The following is a 22,175-nucleotide window of genomic DNA, read 5'->3' on the forward strand; positions in this document are numbered from 1 at the left end:
ATTCACTGAAACCTGTTTACCAACACAGTCTTCCACATCATCAGTTGCATGCTCTCTCTTCTCCTTAATATGCCCCTCCTGCTCTCAACCCCTCCTTACTGGCATACTATCTTCACCAGGGCTTGCAGGAAGATACAGGATTGGTAACTGTAGTGTCTTGTCCACCACATTTGGGGTACTTACAGCTTCAAAAGGTCCTGGCCCTGTTATTCACTATAAAGAGAACTAGTGCAGAGATGAGGATCTTTCCCAGACAGGAATTTTTTCCCTCCAACATTTAACTTAAATTTGTTTTTGTTTTCAAAATGAATTTTTGAAAACATTGTGGTGTTCAAAATGAATTTTTGACATCTAATTTACTTTACATCTTGCTTTGGGAAATTCATTCGCATTAGATAATGAAAATGAATGAGAGAGGTTGATTTTAGGGTCATCTCCTCTTTCAGGTCTAAGCTGTCAGATCCCAGCCCCTTTAATTTCATCCTAATACATTTCCTTGCATTGCTCTACACAGCGACTCAATACTCCCACAAGAAAGAGGAGTGCAGTTTAACATACGGCATCTCGACTCCCTCAAACCATCTTTTATCAGGAGCACAGAATGCATGTGACTGCTGAGTCATCCAGCTTCTTACCATAGAGGATAATCTGTATCCTTCACTTTTACTTCTTGAAGCTGACGGGATGGCTTGAAGCAGTAGTGTGAAATACGTTAGCTCAGTATGTGCAGCACATGTAAGCTGCTATGTGCACGCAGGTCGATAATTGATTTTACAATTAAATATAGAAGGATGGATAGGATGAAGGAATCAAATGATTACAAAATCTATAGGGCCCCATCAAATTCACAGCCATGAAAAATGCGTGTCAGACCATGAAATCTGGAGTCTCTCTCCCCCATTAAATCTGGTCGTGTGTGCTTTTACCCCACACTGCACAGGTTTCATGGGGAAACCAGAGTTTCTTAGCTTGGGAGTCCTGACCCAAAAGAGAGTTGCAGGGGAGTCGCAAGGTTATTTTAAGGCGAGGGGCCCCAGCGTGGTATTGTTACCCTTACTTCTGCACTGGGCAGCCAATAAGGAAGTTGATTGTTATTTAAAAAGTTAACTGGTTAAGCACTATGGTTAACCGTCCAGCCAGGCTGAGCCTGCCACACCACAGCCTGCTCCAGCTGAGCCAACCCTGCTGTATCGCGGACAGGGGCTACATAGGTTGGGCCTGCCAAACCGCTGGAAGGGGGCTGCTCCAGCCCAGGCAGGGAGCAGCTCTGACATGGCTGGACCACTGGTTAACCCGGTACCCCTTTACATTCCTCGCTGAGAGAAAGGGATTGACAATTCACAGGGGCATGGCCCAACTGGATTATGGATTTGCTTTGAGACAATTGATTAGGGATAGTTGGGTTTATTAATCTCACTACCTCACTACTATTACAGGTTTAATACTGCCAGATGGCTAAACAGCTACTGCAAAGTAATACGTCAATAAGCACCTGCAGAGCAATGCGTAAGAGAGCAACAGGTACTTGAAAATGCTTACACCCCTTCAGTCTGCGGGGAGTCCCATTCCTGTCACCTTGTACCAGGCCACAGTGTACGTGACTCCAACTGGGGGAATCCAGGGCACCCTCCAAGGTCTAGGTCCTTGGTGAGACTCACCGGACACGGGACTCCCAGTGATCTTATACTTTAGCTGTTTACCGAGTGTTCGCAAACTGGCCCAATGCCACTCTCAGTGTTCCCACGAGGCTGAGAACCGAGGTCATGTTATTTATCCCGTACTTGGCTCTCAGCTAGCAAGCATAGGGAGTTGCGGCTGATGAAGGCCAGCTGATAAAGAACACCTGGTATTTTCGCCAGCAGGGCTCATGGCTGGCCTAGAGGAATACAAATTTAACCCCTGCAGGCCTATTTATGGCTTTTTATGTGACGGGGTGACCGTTGCTGGTTGCCCAGCTCTGCAGGCAGCAGCGCATAAATGGGGGCGGCAATACTATACTGTACCATCTTTACTTCTGAGTTGCTCTCCAGCAGCTCTGCTCTGTAAGCAACACTGCCGCCAGCAGCAGCACAAAATTAAGGGTAGCAGTACCGCTTATATCCCTACAATAACTTTGCAATTCCCCCCACAACTCCTGTTTGGGTGAGGACCCCTACAATTACACCACCATGAAATTTCATGTGTAAATAGCTGAAAACGTGAAATTTACCATTTTTAAAATCTTATAGCTGTGTCATTGACCAAGATAGACCCTGAGTTTGGTAGAGCCATACGAATCTATAATTCACACAGAGGCTTTTGAAAATCTTAGAAAACGCGAGTTTTTATTGAAGACTGAATTATAGTGTTAATTAATAATCGTCATCCAGAATCTACTTTTCCCTCCAGCCCCTCACCCCGAAAGGTTTTTACTCTGAACATCGGAAACACTGATGAAGTGATTAAATATAGACAAACTCTGATTGTGCTGAAGTGAAAACATGATGTGACATAAGATCTGGCGATGTCCTTTAAAACAATAGACTCTTTTTAAAACACTTGTTTATTCCTGAGACAGCCCTAGGGGAGGCTCTGCTTCAGATGTCTAAAATAGATTCCTAAAGATTTTTCTCTCCTCCTAAAAAGGGGGGAGTTTGGATTCTATCCAATGTGTGCCTGCAGAGCCAGGAACACACTGGGAATGGCACCTGCTTGCATAAATTAATGTACATTCTTCCCGTTTTATGGATGTGTGATGCCAACTAGTAGGTTGGTTTGCCGAAGCAGGGTTTTATTCACTACTACTCCAGTTTCTGCAGAACAAATGCTGGTAGAGAAGCAAATTGGAAGGGTAGGCCACGTTATACTTAGATAGATTCTAGCACCTGCACAGGTTTTTTTGTTTCAAAGTGGAGGAAATAGCTTTGGATTTCTGCCTGTTATTGAAAGCTATAAGGATAATTTCTTGTCATTTCCCATAACAGACACTTTGACTGTGACATCACCTTGGATGTCTTTAGTCGCAAGCTCAACAGCCATCTCAAGCATCCCTTTTATCATTTCCCTACAGCATGTAGCACAGTAGTAAGTCTGGGTTATTCACGCGTTCTAGATCTTATAATCAGTTACTTCTGTGTGACTCTCAGTAAAGAAAAAGAGAAGACTGCAACGAATATGAATGTTCTCTCTGTGGAGGATTCCCCTTTTCCTTCATTTGCTTTAGTAAATGTCTTCTCCCCTACTAATTTATTTCCAGACATTTTAAACTCAAGTGAAAGTATTAGAAATACGATCCTCCAATTGTAGGTGACTAATTACTCATGGTATTTGTAGTGTTTCTCCAATGCAATTTCTGTCTACTCAAAGTTCTTCCCACACAAATCCCAGAAAATAATATGGCAGCTTAGCTGATAGAAATCTTAAAAAATACAAAGGTTTTATATACATTGACAGTGATTCTTGTGCTTTGTAAGGCATTTCATTCATATGTAACTTACTGCATTTCTCATTCTTCTCTTCCTGAATCTAAGCAAGGTATAGGGAACTTGTTTCTGGGCTAGGAGACCCAAGCAAATCTATATTTAAATATATGCCAGGTCTTCCCATGTTAAAAAAGAACAATGAAATTTTAGCTTCTCTGTCACTGTGATTTAGTTTATCTTTTGCATCCCTGTTCTGTATCAGATAAGGATTCTAAGACTTCAAAACTTTAGTGTGGCAGACAGTGTTCACGTAAGTAAAAATACAGTATTATTGTGAAGATAAATTTAAAAAAAAAAATCACATGTAACTGAGAAGTGACTTCTCTCAGCTCATATCTCACCATGTCTGTTTCCTACAGAGAGGGACAGCTAAAACCTTATGGCACAGCAGGCTACACTAGCACCCTGCCTGGAGATTACAGGTCATGTGTGATTTCCACAAATATACATGTAGTACAGTTTAAAACAAAGTAAATTCACACACCCATTCTTACTACAGCCTGCCTCTTCCTTGTTAGATTAATTGGCAATCGATTTGACTCTCCATTAGTAAATTACAGTTGATTAAATTTGTCCTTGTCCTGGAGTAAGAGACAGGGCACTAGTCATACATGTTGCTGGAGTCGTCTACATTTTGGATACACCTGTTGGAGCAACATATTTAGGTAGAGGGAGAAATACTCCTGCTTGATTTCAGAGATTTGCATGTTGTCTCTGCAAACTGCAAATCTATCATGGAATTATAAGAATGTTCTTTCTGGCTAGGTCTACACTAGGGGATACGTTCAAATTTAGATACACAACTCCAGCTATGTTAATTATGTAGCTGGAGTCAGACTATCTTAAATCGCAAAATTGGCCTGCTCTCCCTTCGACTTCCCTTACTTCTCATAGGAGCAGGTCTGCTGGCACCAACAGAAGCACCCTCTCAATTCAAATTAGCTTGCCTTCACTAGACCTGCTAATTTGAGCACCAGAAGATTGACTTCAGCAGCTTCAATCTTCTTTGTAGTGTAGACAAGCCCTCTGGGAAAATTTAAAAATAAGTAACACTTAAAGAAAAATCCAGTCCAGAAATCAACGCACACAAGGCTTATTTAGGAAGATGGGTCTTTTTGAAATACTTAACAGAAATAGGAAGCTAGTCCTAGAAGAAGAGGTGAGTGTCTCCTTATCTACTTTATCCAGAGAGTCTACCAAAAAATGTATTAGCCTCAGTGTATCAGTGAAAAAGGAGTACAGAATTTATAGGTGGATTAGCCAGAAGAATTGTAGATCATTCCATATATAAAAAAATAGTTTCTAACCACAAGAAAGTGTTCTCCATAATTCCTGAGAATTGTCCTCATGGGTTTCTTTTGACTGATAGCAAAATACAACAACAATTAACTAGCTAAAAAGTGCTAGGTGATGTGAGTCTCAGCAAAGTCTACCCTGAATAGTCTCAATTCAGATCTCACATTTTTTTTAGGTTCTTGAAATTCTTTTAATCCCTTTCCTTATTTCTTTGCAGGTTAGTCCTTGTCCAAAAGATGTCACATCAAACATTAAGCCTAACCATTTACTTTTCGGGAACTTATAAAGGGCAAAATGAAAAATGTGAAAAACAAAACAATTTTAAAATGTAACTTTGGGACAGGGAATGGAAAATTGGGTCTGGAAAATTGTGGGGGAGCCAATGCTCAGTCGTTTGAGCATTGGCCTCCTAAACCCAGGGTTGTGAGTTCAATCCTTGAGGAGGCCATTTAGGGATCTGGGGCAAATCTATCACAGATGGTACTTGGTCCTGCTGTGAGGGCAGGGGACTGGACTCAGTGACCTCTCAAGGTCCCTTCCAGCTCTATGAGATAGGTGTATCTCCATATATTTATCCACACTCGTGTGTGATAGCATAGGAAAAATGTGAAATCAGTTTTACAAAAAGGTGTGTACAGCAAACGGTGTTCCCTGTAAACTGTGCATGTGCGCGGCCATTCAAGAGACATTCAAATACTGCCCAGCTGATGAGCAGAGCATCCACAGCTAGGTTATTTGTGGTGCGCATTCAGACATGCCTTGGTGCACATAGAAGTTTTTCTGCACATGCAAGGAAAAAATCCACACATGTATGGAAAAGATTAGAGGGAATGTTGATGTGCAATATGCACAAACCTAGCCAAACTTTATGCTGCTGTACAGTTTAGTACAGTGGTCCCCAACCTTTTGGGGCTGCCGGGCACCTGAGGGTGGGGTTGCCTTGAGGCGGGGCCATGCGTACACCACACGTCTGGGGGTGAGGCTATGCGTGCATTGCGTGCAGGGCCGGCTCTAGGTTTTTTACCGCCCCAAGCAAAAAAATTTGTCCACCCCCTCGCACGCTGCTATAGGACAGGCACCGAGGAGGAAAGCACCTCTTTCACCTTGCAGCTCTTTGACTCCCATCACGCCTTCCAGCCAAATCCAGCCTACGTCTTGTCTCCGCTCCACACACATCCCCGTCCACACACGCATCCTGACCCCTCCCACCCACTCACCAAACTCAGTTTCCACCTCCCCTCCCAGGCAAACTCTACCCCTCAGTGACCAGACGCAGTCTGCCCCCCGTTCTGTCCTCCACGTGATCCACCCTGTGCCCTCTTTTCCCTCCCAGCCAAACCCGATCACTCCCCTCCCCTCCCATCCCCACCGGACCCAGTCCGCTCTCCTCTCCCAGTTGCTCCCACTGAACGAACTCCGTCTCCTTTCTTGCTCCTCACCAAACCCTCATGTCCCCTCCTCCCAGCATGTACGGAAAAGTCTGAGCACCCCGCGGGAGGGGTGAAAGTGTCACGGGTCCCCCTGGGGATGCGCGTGGACAACAGTTGGGAAACAAAGGGCAAGGCCAGGGACACCTCTCCTCCTCCCCCCCCCCCCCCAAATCTGAGCCAGGGCAGGCGACGCCCTCTCCAGCGGCTCCTCACCGCCAGACCAACCAGATCGGGCTGCAAAGTAGCTCTCCCCTCCCCCCAGCCTAGGCACCTCTGCTTGAATCACCCTGGCCTGGGCAGGGCCTTCCTTCTGTCCGGCCCCCCCAAGGCTGCAGCTCTCCCTTCCCTCCGACCAGCAGTGAGGCAGAGAAAAGGGGGAGAGTCGCCCCCCATTTGCCAGTGTGCACTACCCCCCCTCCCCAAACGCGCGCACACACTCCTTGGCCAAGGGTGCCCGCTCCAGCCGGAGGGGTCACTAGTAAGCGCAAGGCAGGCGGAGAGATGACCAAAGGCACCTGGCTTGCAGCGTGGTCCCTGGCTGCAGTGACCCGGGGCTGCCCCTTGCCTGGCCCTGTATCACTCTGTGCAGCCTGCCCCGCAGAGCCTGGGTGCAGCCTGCCCCGCAGAGCCTGGGGAGAGCGGCTCGCCCACCAGGGCCATAGCGCTCCAGCACCGCTGCTGTTCTCAAAGCACAGGGTGCGCCCCCCTGCACGTCAGGCTGTGCTGGCTGGTGCCAGTCAGAGGAGCGCGAACGATCCCTAGGCGCCAGAGTCTGCTTCATGGATGGGAGGCTCCCTTAGGCATTTCCCGCTCCACGGCCGCTGGCTGCTGGACACCGGAAGCTGCACCGGGAAGGTGACTGGAGCGGTGTGTGGCCAGCGCTCCTGCCAGGGCCGCTCTGCCGCGATGCCCTCCCGCACTAACTAGAGGGCGCACTTTTCTCCCTGGTGCCGAAGAAAGGCAGCGAGGCAGCCCTGGAACTATGATGTCATGGCACCTCAGCCAATCATGGTGGGGCTGCGAGCATGACTTGCCCCATGCACCCCACCTGCCGAGGGTGGTTCGCTGCTGGCCCATCGCACACTCCGCCACCCCGCTCGTTGCCTTGGGCAGCATCAGGCGGTAAGGGTTAGGAATTCATTTTTCCAGACAGTGTCTCTCAGGGGTGGCACTCCAGCCGCCCCTGGCAATGTGCCGCACTAAGCACGTGCTTGGTTTGCTGGTGCCTAGAGCCGGCACTCAGCGGGTGCACATAAGTGCCCCGGCGGGCACCATGGTGCCCACGGGCACCACATTGGGGACTACTGGTTTAGTAGTTTGGGATTTTTAACATCTCGATGCAAAGACAGTGGGCTTGCTTTGTGCAAGTGAAGTGGGCCTTTTCAACACAGGTTGCTGGGGGATTTAGGGAGAAACCTGGTGTGATAATCTCATACGTGATTAATCTGTTTTTCTGGTCTTCCTTTGTATACTTGGCAGCTTTGAAGATTGCAGTTGTAGATATCTATCACTCCAGGTTAAAGGAGAGGCAGCGGAGAAAAAAGTGAGTTCTTAACCAGTGATTGTCATCCACTGCTTCAGTACTCAATATGTGCAATAACACTATCCTGATATTCAGTGTAATTGATTTTAACTAGCACTTTCCAGAAGGATCCTAAAAACTTAATACACAAAAAAACCCTTCTGTTAGAGCAGATCTCAGCTCTGATATTCTGCTTTCCCTACATGCACAGAATACAGATCAGCAACATGGATCTAAGCAAGAGAATTTTATAGTTCAGCAGACCAGGAAGTATGTAGATTCACTCACAATAGAACTAATTTGCACATATTGTTGAAATTCCCCTTGACAAAGGATCTATATACCTTAAGCTTCCATTTAAACTGTCAAAACAAAGCAGAAATGACATATAGGCCTCGTGCTCCCCAAATGCACAGTGGTGAGTTTCACCAGTAGAGTATTTTCAATACAAGCATCTCAAAGTAATTTATGTATAATTAATCCTTCAACATCTCTGTGACAGAACCTTTTTGTAGAATGTGGTACTGAGATGTAGAACCCAGCAGTCCTAATTAGCATCCTTCTCTAATCACCATGCTGCCAGGCCATGTGTACTTTGATTCTGGTTTAGGAGGTCCTACTCCCAGTCTCTTACTTAACCCAATCCGTTTTCAGAGACATGCTGATATTATGAGGTTTAGTACACTAAAGCTTCTTTTCCTAAGTTTCTGAGGACACACATTACAGATAATTGTGTTGCTAATATGAGTGGTTAAATAAAGTTTGAATGCTTCATTCAACAAATTTTATGACTCTTTAGAATCTCATTGAATCTGTTCATTTTTTTGAATTTTGCACTCTTTCAGATACTTTGTCCCGTTTTTGTAAGTTATTCCTCCTGCTCTTTTACTGCTGGGGCAAAGATTAACAACTTTGAAGCAAGACTTGTCCATCCCTTTTCCCAGAATAAAAGGTCAACACAACATGTTGTTTTGAACGATAGTTGAAAGGAAAGCCTGACTTGGTTAACGTGTCCTTCCAATTAAAAAAATATTTATATGTGGTATTAGCTACATAATGATACACTATGTGTCCTATTGAAAAACAAGTCTAAACCCTTATAGTTGCGTAACTCACACTGGTGTCAGTGGCAATTAAGTTTTAATAGTCCAAGCAGGACAATAGACCAAGCAGGACAAAACCCTGAAAGACATACAACTGCTAATGTCACCGTCGCAAAGCCTATTAAATCCTATTTTATTTGGGATGGAAAAAAACTCACCTATGGAGTTTATGTAGATAGACAGAGGAAGTAATAAAGTTTCACAGATTAAAGTTTAGCCACAATCTTGCCTAACAAAGTTCGCTCACTTTTTGAGTGTCTCACAAAAGCTGTGTGCATATACAATTAACCACACAGAGCCAATGTCCATGTGATAATTGCAGAGCCTTATGAGAAATGTATTTATCATGCACTCTCACCTCTGTTCTGCCCTTTAACTCATTTCCTTGGGCTTCTTTTAACATTCCAAACTTTTGAGTGGCTTTAAAACAACCATCTTGTTTTCTTATTTTGAAAATCAAGCTAGCTGAGGAATGTTTCCTTCTCCCACTCTCAAGTATGTAACTTGCTTTAGCCTTGGATGGGCAAGACATAAGACATTAAAGAGACATCATGCTTGTGTGTAGAAAAGATATTTTAGATCCTTTTAAGAGGTTATAGCTCTCTTTGAGCCCTGCTGGTTGGACTCGTGATAACTATCCCAAACTTATACTGACTAATTGTTTATAAAATATCATGTATACCCTGTTTATACAGAATTAGAACCTGGGTAAAATAGTATAAATGTTACCAGAACTGCTTTGGTGTTTGTATTTATGCATTAATAAACGAGTTACTTAGTATTTACTACTAGTTCTTTTTTAATTATAGAATTATAAGAGACCATGGCCTCATCAATCTCAGAAAATTTCAGAGTAAGTACTAAACACAGTTTTTGGTTTTCAGATGGCCTCAAGCAAAAGTTAGAGATTGACTCTGGATGTTTAAAGTATACACAATAAAATGGTTTGTGCAAACTGTGTTCAAGATAGTGGCAAACAATACCTAAAGCAACAAAGTCCGGTGGCACCTTCAAGCCTAATAATTTTATTATGGAATAAGCTTTGGTGAGTTGCAGCTTTCAAAATCTTATGCCATAATAAAATTGTCAGTCTTTAATGTGCCATCGGAGTCCTTGTTTTTGGTGAAACAGACTAACGCAGCTACCTCTCTGAAACCTGTCATCAATCAACACCTAGTTATCATACATTAGGACTTGGAATTGTAAGATGTGGGCACCATAGCATTTTTCATCAGTTTGTAATTTTGTCATTGGGGAGAATATCAAACTTGAACTCATATGATAATTACAGATTATGGTGGCCTACTCAGATTCCTTTACTCTGCTTATTGGTGGGATTTCTGTTTCATGCACGTTAAAATGTAATATTAGATGTGTTATTAATTCATAGTTTATCCTTTTCAAAACCATGAAGTGAGTTCTAAAAAGCCTAACCTGTCCTGTCCCGAGTAATTGTCCTGCTGGTGGTTGTGGTCCTGGAGGTGGCCGGCATGTCCTTGCAGCCTCTGGGAGGGTCAGCAAAGGGGGTCTCCATGTGCTGTCCTTGCCTGCAGACACTGCTCCTGCAGCTTCCATTTATCGGTAGTGGAGCGCTGTGGCCAGTGGAGGCTGTGAGGTTGCGATGTGCTACTTGGTCTGAGGAAGTTTGCGAGTGGAGTAAAAGCTGTAGTTGTATAAATCAGCATTTCTGATCTTCTTGGAAAGTCCAGTTTATAACCTGGTTGAAGTAGGGCCAGCAGGCTCCTTATCTGTCTCTGAGTGGCACCCAGAGGCAACGACATAGCCCTGCTGCTTGTAGGTGGAGGATCAGTCATGGGGGGGGGGGGGGGGGGGGCGTGGCGGCGGCTCTGAGTGCTGCCTTTCCCTCAGTACTGGCTGTGCAGCTCTAATTGACAGGAAACTGTGGCCAATGGGAACTGCAGGGGCAGCACCTGCAGGCAGAGGCGCCTAACCGTGCCTCTGACTAGGAGCCGAGGGATATGTCCCTCACTACAAGACTCCTCCTACACCCCAACCCCCAAGACCCCTCCCATACCAAAACTCCCTCCCAGATGCACCCCACATTCCCTCTTACGCACATCCCCTCCTGCACCCCAAATTCTAGTTCTCCTGCCCAGCATAAAGATATTGCTCACTGGGGTTTTTGTTTTTTTGCAGTTCTGGAGAGACGATACCCAAAGGAGGTCCAAGATCTTTATGAAACAATGCGACGGTTTGCAAGAATTTTAGGCCCAATTGAGCATGATAAGTTTATTGAAAGCCATGCATGTAAGTGTTTTATTGACTTGTTCATGTTTAAACTGTTTGGTGGCAGTAAGCATTCAAGTGGGTGACAGGTTACTTATTAGTTGTCGTCATTGGCCTTTTCTAAATCGGAATTATACAGGCAGTTGTTTTCCTCCTTCCCCTCCCTCCCAGACAACGAAATACTATCATCCTTTGCTATCTAGTCTCTCCTTTTCATTCTTCATACACTGCCATGCTATAGAAAGAGTAAAATACTCTAACCTAAGTCTATATTGGGGTTAAGTCAGCAGTTAATTGTATATTCTATAAGATACACGTGTGCTGTCTCAGTACGTAATTATACAGTACAGCCTCCATTAAGTGCCTCACCTTCAATGGTTTCAAGCCGTTCCAGCACCTAATTGTCCAAATTCTTTGAGTAATTATAGTGTGCATCTCAGCACGTCCTGTTGTCCTAGTCAACGTCCAGTGGGGTCATTGCATCGTTCTTACCTACATTCTGTAACTTTATTGGGGGAAAATTACTCTTCATTAGAAAATACAAAGCAACATGTGAGCAGCCATCTCGTTCCATGCCAGAGATGACTGCATTTCATGACACAGACCAATATTGAGCGAGGGTCTGACCCTGCAAATCTTCACTCCTGTTGGATGGTACCAACTCCTACACCTAGACCCATTGGCCATAAGGAGGCCTTTTTAATTAATCTGACTCTCCTTCAGCACAAGAGCTTTGTATTGCTCAGGGGCCTAATTTAAGTGAAACAAACTTTTTGCTTATTGTAAACAAACTGGTACCAGGAAGCTGTATAATTAAATCTTGAGTTAGTGAGTATCCCCAAACTAATTGCACAATTGAGGTGATCAGAGATAAAGGGGATACAAGCCAGAGATTAAAATAATGGATCAGAAACAATGTAGGATTATGTAAGAGGTATGAAAGGCAGATAACTAACTACTTTAAAACAAGAACAAACACACACAGGACAGCTTTCAAAACATTAGGCCCCTAACTTGTACAGAGGAGTCATTTGAAGACCTAGAGTGAGTCAAGCTCCAATCTGAGGCTATATACACACACAAGGGGGGATGCTCTGAGATCACTCCACTGGTGGTTGATTTAGCACGTCTAGTGAAGACCTGCCAAATTGACCACAGAGTGCTCTGCTGTTGATCTCAGTACTCTACTCCCAACGAGAAGAATTAGGTAAGTCAATGGATGAGTTTCTCCCATTAACCACCCACAGAGTAAACTCTGCAGTAACTCAACCTAAGATATGTAGACTCCAACTACATTGCATGTGTTAGATTTAATTTTTGCAGTAGTGTAGACATAGGTTTAGTATGTAGAGTCCCTTTTTGACCAGAGTAACTTAGGACTCAGTCCTGCCTGCTCTTGTTGACATCAGTGAAAACAAGAATGTGCCATATAATCTTGATGCAATTTCTCTATCTATAAACTGTGAGTTGTTAATGTTTGTAAAGTGTCTTATAAAAGTCCCACATAGTAGCATCATTTGGCTCATTGATAGGAGGAATTTCTTGAGCCTGAATCTAAAATAGCTTCCCTGCACAAATAATTTTAGAAGTGATCTTCCAGAATAAATCTGAGTTTTGATCAGAGCATTTCGCACTGCATGCAGTAATTTGGAGGTTCTGCTTACTCAAGATCACAGCCAATACAGACCTTTAGTAATTGAATGGCTGATGAGTAAGGAATGACAGTAGTCCTAGTGCCACAGTGTTCGTTAACAGAACCATTTACCCACCTTTGTTTTTTTAATTTCTCTGCTCCTTACTGTTGGGGGAAAAACCAGTGGAATTTGAACTGCGAAGGGAAATAAAGCGTCTACAGGAATACAGGACGGCAGGAATCACTAATTTCTGTAGTAAGTACATGGGAGATTACTCAACCCTTCTCAGAGTTCTGAAGGATGCTTAAGCTACTTTTAGAATGTGTTAAATGAGAAGGTTGTTTTTTAAATGTGCTTAACTCTTTAGCTAAAAGAGTTAATAATGTATCAGGAGAGCAGTGGTCCTTTAGAACTGTTTTGAGATGAGGGATAGCCTGGTGAATGCACCATCAAACAAAACTCAGAGTCATAGTGTGGCAAGGGCCCCTCTTCTCCAAGCCACTACTGGGGTTTTGCATCGGGTCTCCGTGGTAGGGAACCCGAGCCAGGGGCCCACAGGCTCCCTCCCTTGCTGCCTTTACCTAATGCTGGTCCAACTTGTTCTCTCCCTTTCTTCCTCTCTGCCTCTCCACCACCTTCCTTTCGTCCTCTCACTCCTCTCCTCAGCCTCCAACTGCTGAGGCTTTTAAAGGCCCTCAGAGAGACAGCAGAGAAGTCAGCTGGCCCCAATTTGCCTGAGCCAGCTTCCTCCCAGCTGCACCTAATTGTGCTGCAGTTCTCTGCTTTTCTAACAGGAGTTTTTCCCTTTTGGGCTGCCTTGAAACCACCATGGTCGGGGACCTCCTGGACTACCACAGGGGGGACTGGGTGGATCCCCGAGCGCTCGCTCAACGCATGGGGCTCTCCACCCCTCGAACCCCCCTGCGCCTACTCCAGGAGGTGAAGGCGGCCTTGTCGCAGCCCGCTCGCGATCTCCTACAGAGAGCCCTGCGAGAGGGAACGCCCCGCCCCTCCCTTCCTGCAAAGCCTCCGTCCCTTATTATTGGGCCCTTGTTCTGTGGGCCCCCCCGGCCTCCCCACCCTTGGACCCCCAGCCGGCTGCAAAATCTGCAGCCGGTCTGTTTCCGGACCGTGCCTAGGGAACAGCTGTACACGCTCGTGCTCCATGCTTTGCATTTCCCCACCCTCGTGTCCCGCCCCGATACAAAGTGGCTGGACTATCTCAGACCTATAGAGGGTGGGGAACCCCGATGGGCCAGCGTTTATTCCACCTTAATTCCGCGGCCCGTCGGGGACATCAGTTGGCGGCTCCTTCACGGGGCCGTGAGCACGGGCGTGTACTTGGCGCGGTTCACCCCAATCCCAGACACCTGCCCCTTCTGCGGCGTGAGGGAGAACCTGGCGCACGCCTACCTCGAATGCGCCAGGTTGCAGCCCCTATTCTGGCTCCTCCAGAACCTCTTATTGAGGTTCTGGCTGCACTTTTCCCCTCACCTTTTTATTTACGCACACCCAATCCGTGGCCCCACAAAGTCGCGAGACCTCCTCGTCAACCTCCTCCTGGCCTTAGCGAAAGCTGCCATCTACAACAGCAGGAGGAGGAAGTTAGACGAGGGGGTTCTCTGCGACTGTGGGGCCTATTTCCGCTCTTCCCTCGTGTCACGAATCCGGGCAGAGTTCCTCTGGGCGGCGTCCACTGGCTCCATCGACAGCTTTGAGGAACAGTGGGCGCTGTCCGGGGTTCTCTGCTCAGTGTCCCCATCCGGCTCCCTTATTTTAAACCTGTGACCCACACTCCTTGACCCTGTTGTCATTTTTTGTCCCCCGGATTCAGTTGAACATGGGTTCAGTGTCCCTCCCATAAGGTTGGGGAGGGGCTTTTAGAATGTGGGTGGGCTTTGCCCGCCCACCTTCCCATGATTTCAAATAGGTCTTCTCTGCAGCAGCTCCCTGGCCTGCCCCTGTCACAATAGCTAGCATGGTATTTCAGATTAAAAACACTCACTCATCCCTGGAAGTGTGATTATAGAAAAAAAATATATTATTTTTTTTTGCCCTGAAATTAAATACAACTGTAAAGGGTCAGATATTGATACTCTCACATGCCAAATAGTATTTGACTCCACAGATTCTCCCACTGAAATCATTCGGACTCATTTTAGTAAGGGTAGCTGGATCTGACCCATTACTAGGAAATGAATTGTTCACTATGTACTGGGGTAATGGAACAGTAGGCTGAGAATTCTGGTTCAACACAGACAATCAGAACATGGTGCATGTTTGCTCTAGGTGCGAGAACTTACGATCGCCTCAAGAAGACACGAGAGGAGGAGCGCCTAAAGCGCACTATGCTTTCCGAAGTCCTCCAGTACATCCAGGACAGCAGTGCCTGCCAGCAGTGGCTCAGTCGACAAGCTGACATGTACGGTTACAGTAAGAGGAGGGCTTCTCCATGTACGACTTTAATTGGAGAGTTTAATCATTTCTATTGACAATAACAAATGTGTTTCCCAAATGTGTTAGAAACTATTCTCTTCCACTGCGCTAATTCCTAGCAATTGAAAAAAGCCCTAGTGACAGAAATAGTGCTTAAGTGTCAAACAGAGATACTAGGCAGGGTTCATAAAATGTTCCATAGCCTGCATTCGGGTTTTTTGTTTGTTTAGAAAAGTTGACCACATTATTTCTCTCATTTTAGACTGAACTGCTATTAAATCCATTGCAGGAAACCAGGGTTCTCCCCTTAAGGGCATTAATGAGCACACAGATGACATCTGATGTCCTTTCTTGCAGTGTGGTCTTAGTAGCAGCAACTTTACCAGTCTGCCATCTAAACTAAACTGGGGCTGTGAATAGAAAGAAGCTGCAGTGCAAAAGAAGGAAAGGTGCATCCAGTACAACTCGCATCCTGTACTAAGAATACAGTATAGACAAAGAGCTCTACTTTCCCTTTTTCTCCTGCTGGGTACAGTTCAGCCTCCATCAACAGAAATCTAGTGTCCTTTTTTCACTGGTCTCCATCTTTGGTCTTCACTAAGCATCTAGAAGTCCTGTTGGCCTCTAAGGATCAGGTTAAAGTATGCCAGGTTAAACTGTGCCCTTCCTCTCTGGGGGTATGTCTAGACTACATCCTTCTGTCGCCAGAGGGATATAAATTAGACATACTGAAATTGCTAATGAGGCGGGGATTTAAATATCCCGCGCTTCATTAGAATAAAAATAGCCTCCGCTTTTTGCCGACACGGCACTTTGCCGGCAAAAAGCGGCAGTCTAGACTGGGATCAGTTGACAAGGAAAGCCTTTTCCGACCGATCCTGTAAACCTCGTTACACGAGGCATAAGGGATTGGTCAGAAAAGGTTTTCTTTGTCGACCGATCCCCGTCTAGACTGCCGCTTTTTGCCGGCAAAGTGTCACGTTGGCAAAAAGCGGCAGCCATTTTTATTCTAATGAAGCACGGGACGTTTAAATCCCCGCTTCATTAGCGATTTCAGTATGTCTAATTTACATCCCTCTGGCGACAGAGGGATGTAGTCTAGACATACCCTGGGTTACACAAGTTGGATTCTCCAATGGTTCCACAATGGGAAGAAATAATGTAGGAACCAACTTTTGCAGCTGCTCTTAGACAATGAATAGTTAATTTGAAGTTTCATTTCTTTACAGTGATTCTGGCCTCAGCCCAACAATCCCAGTTGCTACAAATTCAGGTAATTATTTTCTATAATAATAACTTAAGGGCTTGTCTCCATGAACATTCAGGGCTTGTGTACACTTACAGGACTGCAGAGGAGTCAATGAAGTGCTTAGTGAAGATGCTACCTATGCCGACTGGAGAGTTCCTGTCAGTGTGGATACTCCACCTCCCCAAAGTGAAGTAGTTATGTCACTAGAGAAGCCCACCCATCAGTGAAGCACTGTCTACGCCTGGGGCTAAGTCAGTATAACTGCATCGCTCAAAGGTGTGGATTTTCCACATGCCTGGGTAACATAGCGGCATCAGTGGGTAGCGTTCACAGTGAACTGAAGTGTGACTATTTCAGGTGTGGGCAAATACCTGCCTGCAGGCTGGATCCACTGTGCCAGAATTACCTCCTGATAGGTCCCACAGCTATATTTAGCTGCCTGGCTACAGTTACCAGCAATCGCAGCTCCCGTTGGCTGGGAACAGCGATCCGTGGCCAATGGGAGCGACAGGAAGGGGTGTCCTGGTCCGTGTCACTTCCCGCCGCTCCCATTGGCCAGGAACAATGATCCATGGCTGACAGGAGCTGTGATCACTGATACTTGCAGCTGGGCAGGTAAATATAGCGGCAGTGGTATTCCGGCAAACTGCCTCATGGTACTGCCCTCCCCTGCTCTACTATATAACCACATTATGCCAATGGGAGAGAGCTCTCCTGTCGACATCATCAAAAAAAAGTGTCGAATTTTCACCTAGGTCTAAACAAAGACATTAATTATCTTACCCATTACAAAGATCGCTTCCCCAATTATCACCTCTAATATCATTAGCTCACAGACATTTACCTCCCCCCCTTCTGTTCTGAAATTTGATTTGTACTTTTCATATGTGTTCATTTTTTTGATTGTATCCTTTGGTATATATGGTTGTACCAATTTTCTTCCTCTGTTTGTTCTGAGGAAGTGGGTCTGGCCCACGAAAGCTCATCACCTAATAAGCCATCTTGTTAGTCTTTAAAGTGCTACATAGTCCTGTTTTTTGCTTCAGCTACACCAGACTAACACGGCTACATTTCTATCACTATTGATGGTATTAGTGAGAGTTGAAATCCCCCCCCCCCCCCAAGCATTTTCAAAAATTCACTTGGCACTTGTATGCTTCTTTAGGCATCAAAAGTCTTTGAAAATCTTTCTGCTGCCCCCTCCCAATATATAACTGCAGAAACTGACCTGAAGTTTGTTGCCTCTTTCAGCAACAGAAATACCTCACCCACCTTGCTTGTCTCATACCCCGAGATCAACACTGAAAGCAGTGGAAGAGACTATGCTTTTGCTTAGCATTTCAGCTTCTTTTTTGGAACTTCCATTTGGCCGCTTTGTTTTCAATGGGCTTTCATTTGCAGTTACGCTTTAGGTCTATTGCACTATTAGGCAGGAAAAACAGGCCATTAAACTTAGCAGTAAAAAAGTAACAATTTGGGCAGTTTCCTATAAAATTCCTGTTCACACATGCTGTAAACTGTAGAACTGCCCGGCACACATTAAGGCCGGCCTACACACACCATTGCTCGGATTTAGCTAAGAATGTTTAGTTAAACTAGTGTAAAATCCTGTTTATTCTACTTAAACTTGTTTAAGGTCATTTTAGCTTAAGCTGATCCCTTGCAAATCCTATCTTTAAAAAGTTACTCTTAAACCAAGTTAAGTGTTCACAAAGGCATTTTAACTAAATCTGTTCAAAATCCCATGCCTTTAGTTAAACTGGTGCAGCTTTGAAGATGAACCCTAAATAACTGACCACAAATGCTTGGACTTTACTGGGTTAACAATGACACTTGCCTTTTGAGACAAAACACCTGGAGAAACTGCAGCCTCCAAGCTAGCATCCTAGGCTATAAACATTGCTTTCCTTATTTCCATAGGTAGACGGAGTGCCCCCCCACTGAACCTCACGGGTCTCCCAGGCACAGAGAAACTAAATGAGAAGGAGAAAGAGGTAAGGAGAGGAATGGAAATGAATGGGAAGACAAAGCATTACCACATAGCTATTTCTTTTCAGACTCAGTCAAGTTGAGCTGCCTAACCTAGAGATCCTTTGTGAGCTGCCTAATATTGGTTGCCACAACTTAGGCTATAGATACAGCAAATGGGTTCAGTGTAATGCAAGAGGCTTGGGGGATTTGGTACATTTAATGTGCAGAATGTGACATCTTCTGCTCCACTCTGGTTTTATGATCAAGGAAGAAAGCAACTTTTTCTTAATAAATGCCTGTTTTAAAATTGGCTAAGAATTCCTTTGCGGGCCCAACAGGAACCATAACTTACTCCTAATTGTTTTTGTTTTAAGCAGCTCAGGACAAAGGACCAAATCTCAGTCAACCCTCTTAGGCCTTGTCTCCACTTACTGGGAGATCGATGCTGTGGCCATCGATCTCTCGGGGGGGGGGTGTCAATTTAGTGGGTCTAGTAAAAACCCGCTAAATTGACCGCTGAGCATACTCCTGTCCACTGCAGTACTCCATTGGCTTGGTCAATGCCCCTCACTGGGAACGCCTGTGGTAAGTCGAACTAAGGTATGTCGACTCCAACTACGCTATTTACATCACTGGAGTTGCATCTCTTAGTTTGACTTTCGCCCCTAGTGTAGACCTGATTGTAGGCCAAACTTCCTGAAGTTGAGCTATAACACTGATGATCTATTGGCCAAATTTCTGCCCTTGGATGTGCGAGCTACGCATTTCAGAGAGCAGAATTTTCCTTCTTTATGAGACCGTTTGTTAGCCTGGTAATAGAGTTCTGCGCTAACATATGGAATGCTTCGGTTCATCTCCCATTTCCCATATGAGAGATGGGCTGATACAGCTAATTAAAAGCAGCACTAGAAAGTTCAAAGGGAGTCTCTTCCACTAATCCTTGAACTACAAGATGGTGGACTTAACGTGGAGGAACCAGAAACAAGGTCTTTATCTCACTTGCTTCTTGGTAGAATATGGCGTCAGTAGATTTGATGTACACTAGGGGTACGGCTAGACATATCCCGAGAAAACTCCACCTTCCAGGGAACGCGTTTGCTCTTCTGCTTTTTTTTTGTGGAAGAGCAAATGTGCTCTTTTGGAAGCCCCTGTTTTCCTCATTCCACGAGCAGGAAGGGGGCTTTCGAAAGAGGGTTTTTCCCTAAATTTGGCCCTGACTAGACAGGCCAAATTTCAGAAAAGCCTCTTCCGACAAAAGTATCAGAAAAAGATACACAAAATGTGGTCTGCATTTTGCGTATCTTTTCCCGATAGATTCTCACAGTCTAGACGTACCCTAGAAGAATTGTAGAGTTTTTCTTCTGTCACAACAATCAACTGTTTTTACCTTCACTGGCTCTAGCAGTTGTGAAAATCAGATCACAGTTTCAACAGTGGACATGGTACTTCTGGCTCTAAACAGCTTACAAATAATTGTGCCCAGACGTTAGCTTATGGGGAGTTGGATTTTTCCTTGTCTGATGAGGCCACAGAAGGTCTCTGACTGAGACCTTGTGTCTCAGCTGGTTTCTATCAATGGGGTTCAATCACGGAGCACTTTTATTATTAAAAACAAAGAGGCAGCCAGACTTTCCACCAGTATCCTTACAGCACCGAGCCAAATAGAAAGCCACATGGGACCTTTCTTGTCTAACAACAGGACCTGAGAGCTTTTTGGAAGCAATATTTTCAGCCTGCAGAAAAGACTAGAGATTGTCCCCTTAATAAGCTCTCTTATTAAATGCATAATGTTGCTCTGCATCACCTTTGTGTCCTAAACTGCGTGAGAGGGAAAGTGCTATGTGTATAGCTGCTTTTATAAAAGAGTATTTAAAACAAAGCCTTTGTCTGCAGGGGATTAATAGACAGATGCCTTTTCTGGCATTTGTCCAATGGGCTGAACTGGTGATTGAGCATGTGCACTTCCCTAGGTCTGCACAGAACACCACCCACGCCGGCTATTAACCCCCATATCTGAGAGACAAGGTTCTTGCTCTGATCTCCCTAACAAATTGGCAGTCAAAACCACTTTCTAAAGCAGCCATCAATAGGAGAGCACTCCTCAAAACAAATGCTTCCTCTTATTGCTTGTGGGTTGGACTCACTGGTAACAGCCATTTTTTTTATCTGTCAGGGGGAGGGGGTAGGAATTAATTGTGTTTTGGTTGCCATTCCCTCACCCTCCCTACACAACTGGTATTGCAAAACGAGCATGACAGATGTTAACGTTTATTAACTTTACCTGTGTCTTCCAGCTCTGTCAGATGGTGAGATTGGTCCCTGGAGCCTATTTAGAATATAAAGCTGCTTTAGTGAATGAGTGTAACAAGCAAGGAGGCTTGAGACTAGCCCAGGCTAGAGCACTCATCAAGATCGATGTCAACAAAACCAGGAAAATCTATGACTTCCTGATTCGAGAAGGATACATCACCAAAGCCTAGACACGTTAGATGCCTTGGAATAAGCAACATGTTGTAAATGTGGAGATGGCTTTGAAGTATCTGTCAGTACTGAAAGTTCTTTACTTTGGTGAATCAAGGACTATTTTTGTGTGCGTGTACAAAAAGTAGAAAACTTTGTCCGATTATCTGAATGCTGACCTTTCTCGGTCTGGTTTTCTTTTGATTCTGCTGGATAACACTCTTGTTGTCATTATCATGCCATCATGTACGCTGAAGGAATTGTGTGCATTGTAAGCGAACATTAAACATGAGTAGGCATTCATTTCAAATGCCTCTTGTAGCTAAAAAGATAACCATGGGACTCGATTCTGCTAGCACTGTAAGTTAAGAACAAAACTGCAACCCCTACAAACAATCCTCACTTGTGGATTGTGTGGGGTGAAGGGGTTTAGAAACTAATCCCTTCCCCTTCTCTCACTCCTTCCTGAAATAGTGCTGGTTTTGGCAGAGCATATGCTTGGACAGTATGAAAATAGAGTTTGTAATGATCTGCGTTTTAAAATTCCAATGTGGAAGGTGCAAGGAAAGGCCTGAGGGTGTAGATGGATTTGTATGTATTAGCACACATCACAGCAAAGGTTAGACCCCCTTCAGTTTTGTTGGTTTTAGTACAATCATTATTTGGTGACAAGTCAAGCTACAAGCAGTTCTTAGACATAAGTGTCATTTTTTATTGCACAATCCCAAAGGGAAGAGTGGATGTTTCAGCCAGAAGCAAGGTTTTTTCAAAACATACATAACCCATATACTGCCCCCGATCAATACCGGAGCTCCTACACGCACCAAAGCATCCAATTAAGACAAGTTACAATCCATTGTGGGAATGTCCTTTCTGAACTTTTGAACTTTGGGACGTGCTCACCTGTATTCCTCCATTCAGTGGGAACGTGCCAAAATAGCCAGCAGAAAAGGTAGGGTTGGGACAGTTTACTGGTTGGGACAGTTTACTGATTAAAAACTAATCAGCTGTTCTATGAATTATAATAATTCAATATAAATCGTTGTATTAAAAAAATATAACTAAGCTAGAGGATAAAGGTAGTTCCTTTATGATCACTTCCCTCTTTTGAAATTTGAGGAGGAAAAAAAAAAAAAAAAAAAACCTTTTGAAGCACTCTGCCCCCCCCCCCCCCGGGCTTGTGTCTTACAGTAGAAATACCATTTTGGTCTACTTTGTTTTTTCTTGAAGTCACTGGACCCTTCACAGCATTTGGCTTCTGCGGGGCCTGTTAGTGCTCCCAGATTGCTTGTCCCAAGACAGATTATGGTGTATTTTAGAGTCACCTGGGGGTCCTAAAATTTGCCAACTGGCATGGTCTTGCCAG

At 44.7% G+C, this 22,175-nt stretch overlaps 1 protein-coding gene across 1 annotated transcript in view; it reads left to right on the forward strand.

Annotated features, from left to right (window-relative positions):
* Positions 1–21,786, forward strand: part of TADA2A (transcriptional adaptor 2A) — a 38,397-nt gene extending 16,611 nt beyond the window's left edge. The window contains exons 9-16 of the mRNA XM_075904786.1: positions 7,667–7,730; positions 9,622–9,665; positions 10,970–11,080; positions 12,877–12,948; positions 14,983–15,115; positions 16,359–16,402; positions 18,299–18,372; positions 20,644–21,786. Coding sequence (XP_075760901.1) covers positions 7,667–7,730; positions 9,622–9,665; positions 10,970–11,080; positions 12,877–12,948; positions 14,983–15,115; positions 16,359–16,402; positions 18,299–18,372; positions 20,644–20,829 — 728 coding nt within the window. The 3' untranslated portion in view covers positions 20,830–21,786. The remainder of the gene's footprint in view (positions 1–7,666; positions 7,731–9,621; positions 9,666–10,969; positions 11,081–12,876; positions 12,949–14,982; positions 15,116–16,358; positions 16,403–18,298; positions 18,373–20,643) is intronic.
* The last annotated feature ends 389 nt before the right edge of the window (positions 21,787–22,175 follow it).

Source organism: Pelodiscus sinensis, chromosome 21 (assembly GCF_049634645.1).
Source record: "Pelodiscus sinensis isolate JC-2024 chromosome 21, ASM4963464v1, whole genome shotgun sequence".
Taxonomy (NCBI): domain Eukaryota; kingdom Metazoa; phylum Chordata; order Testudines; family Trionychidae; genus Pelodiscus; species Pelodiscus sinensis.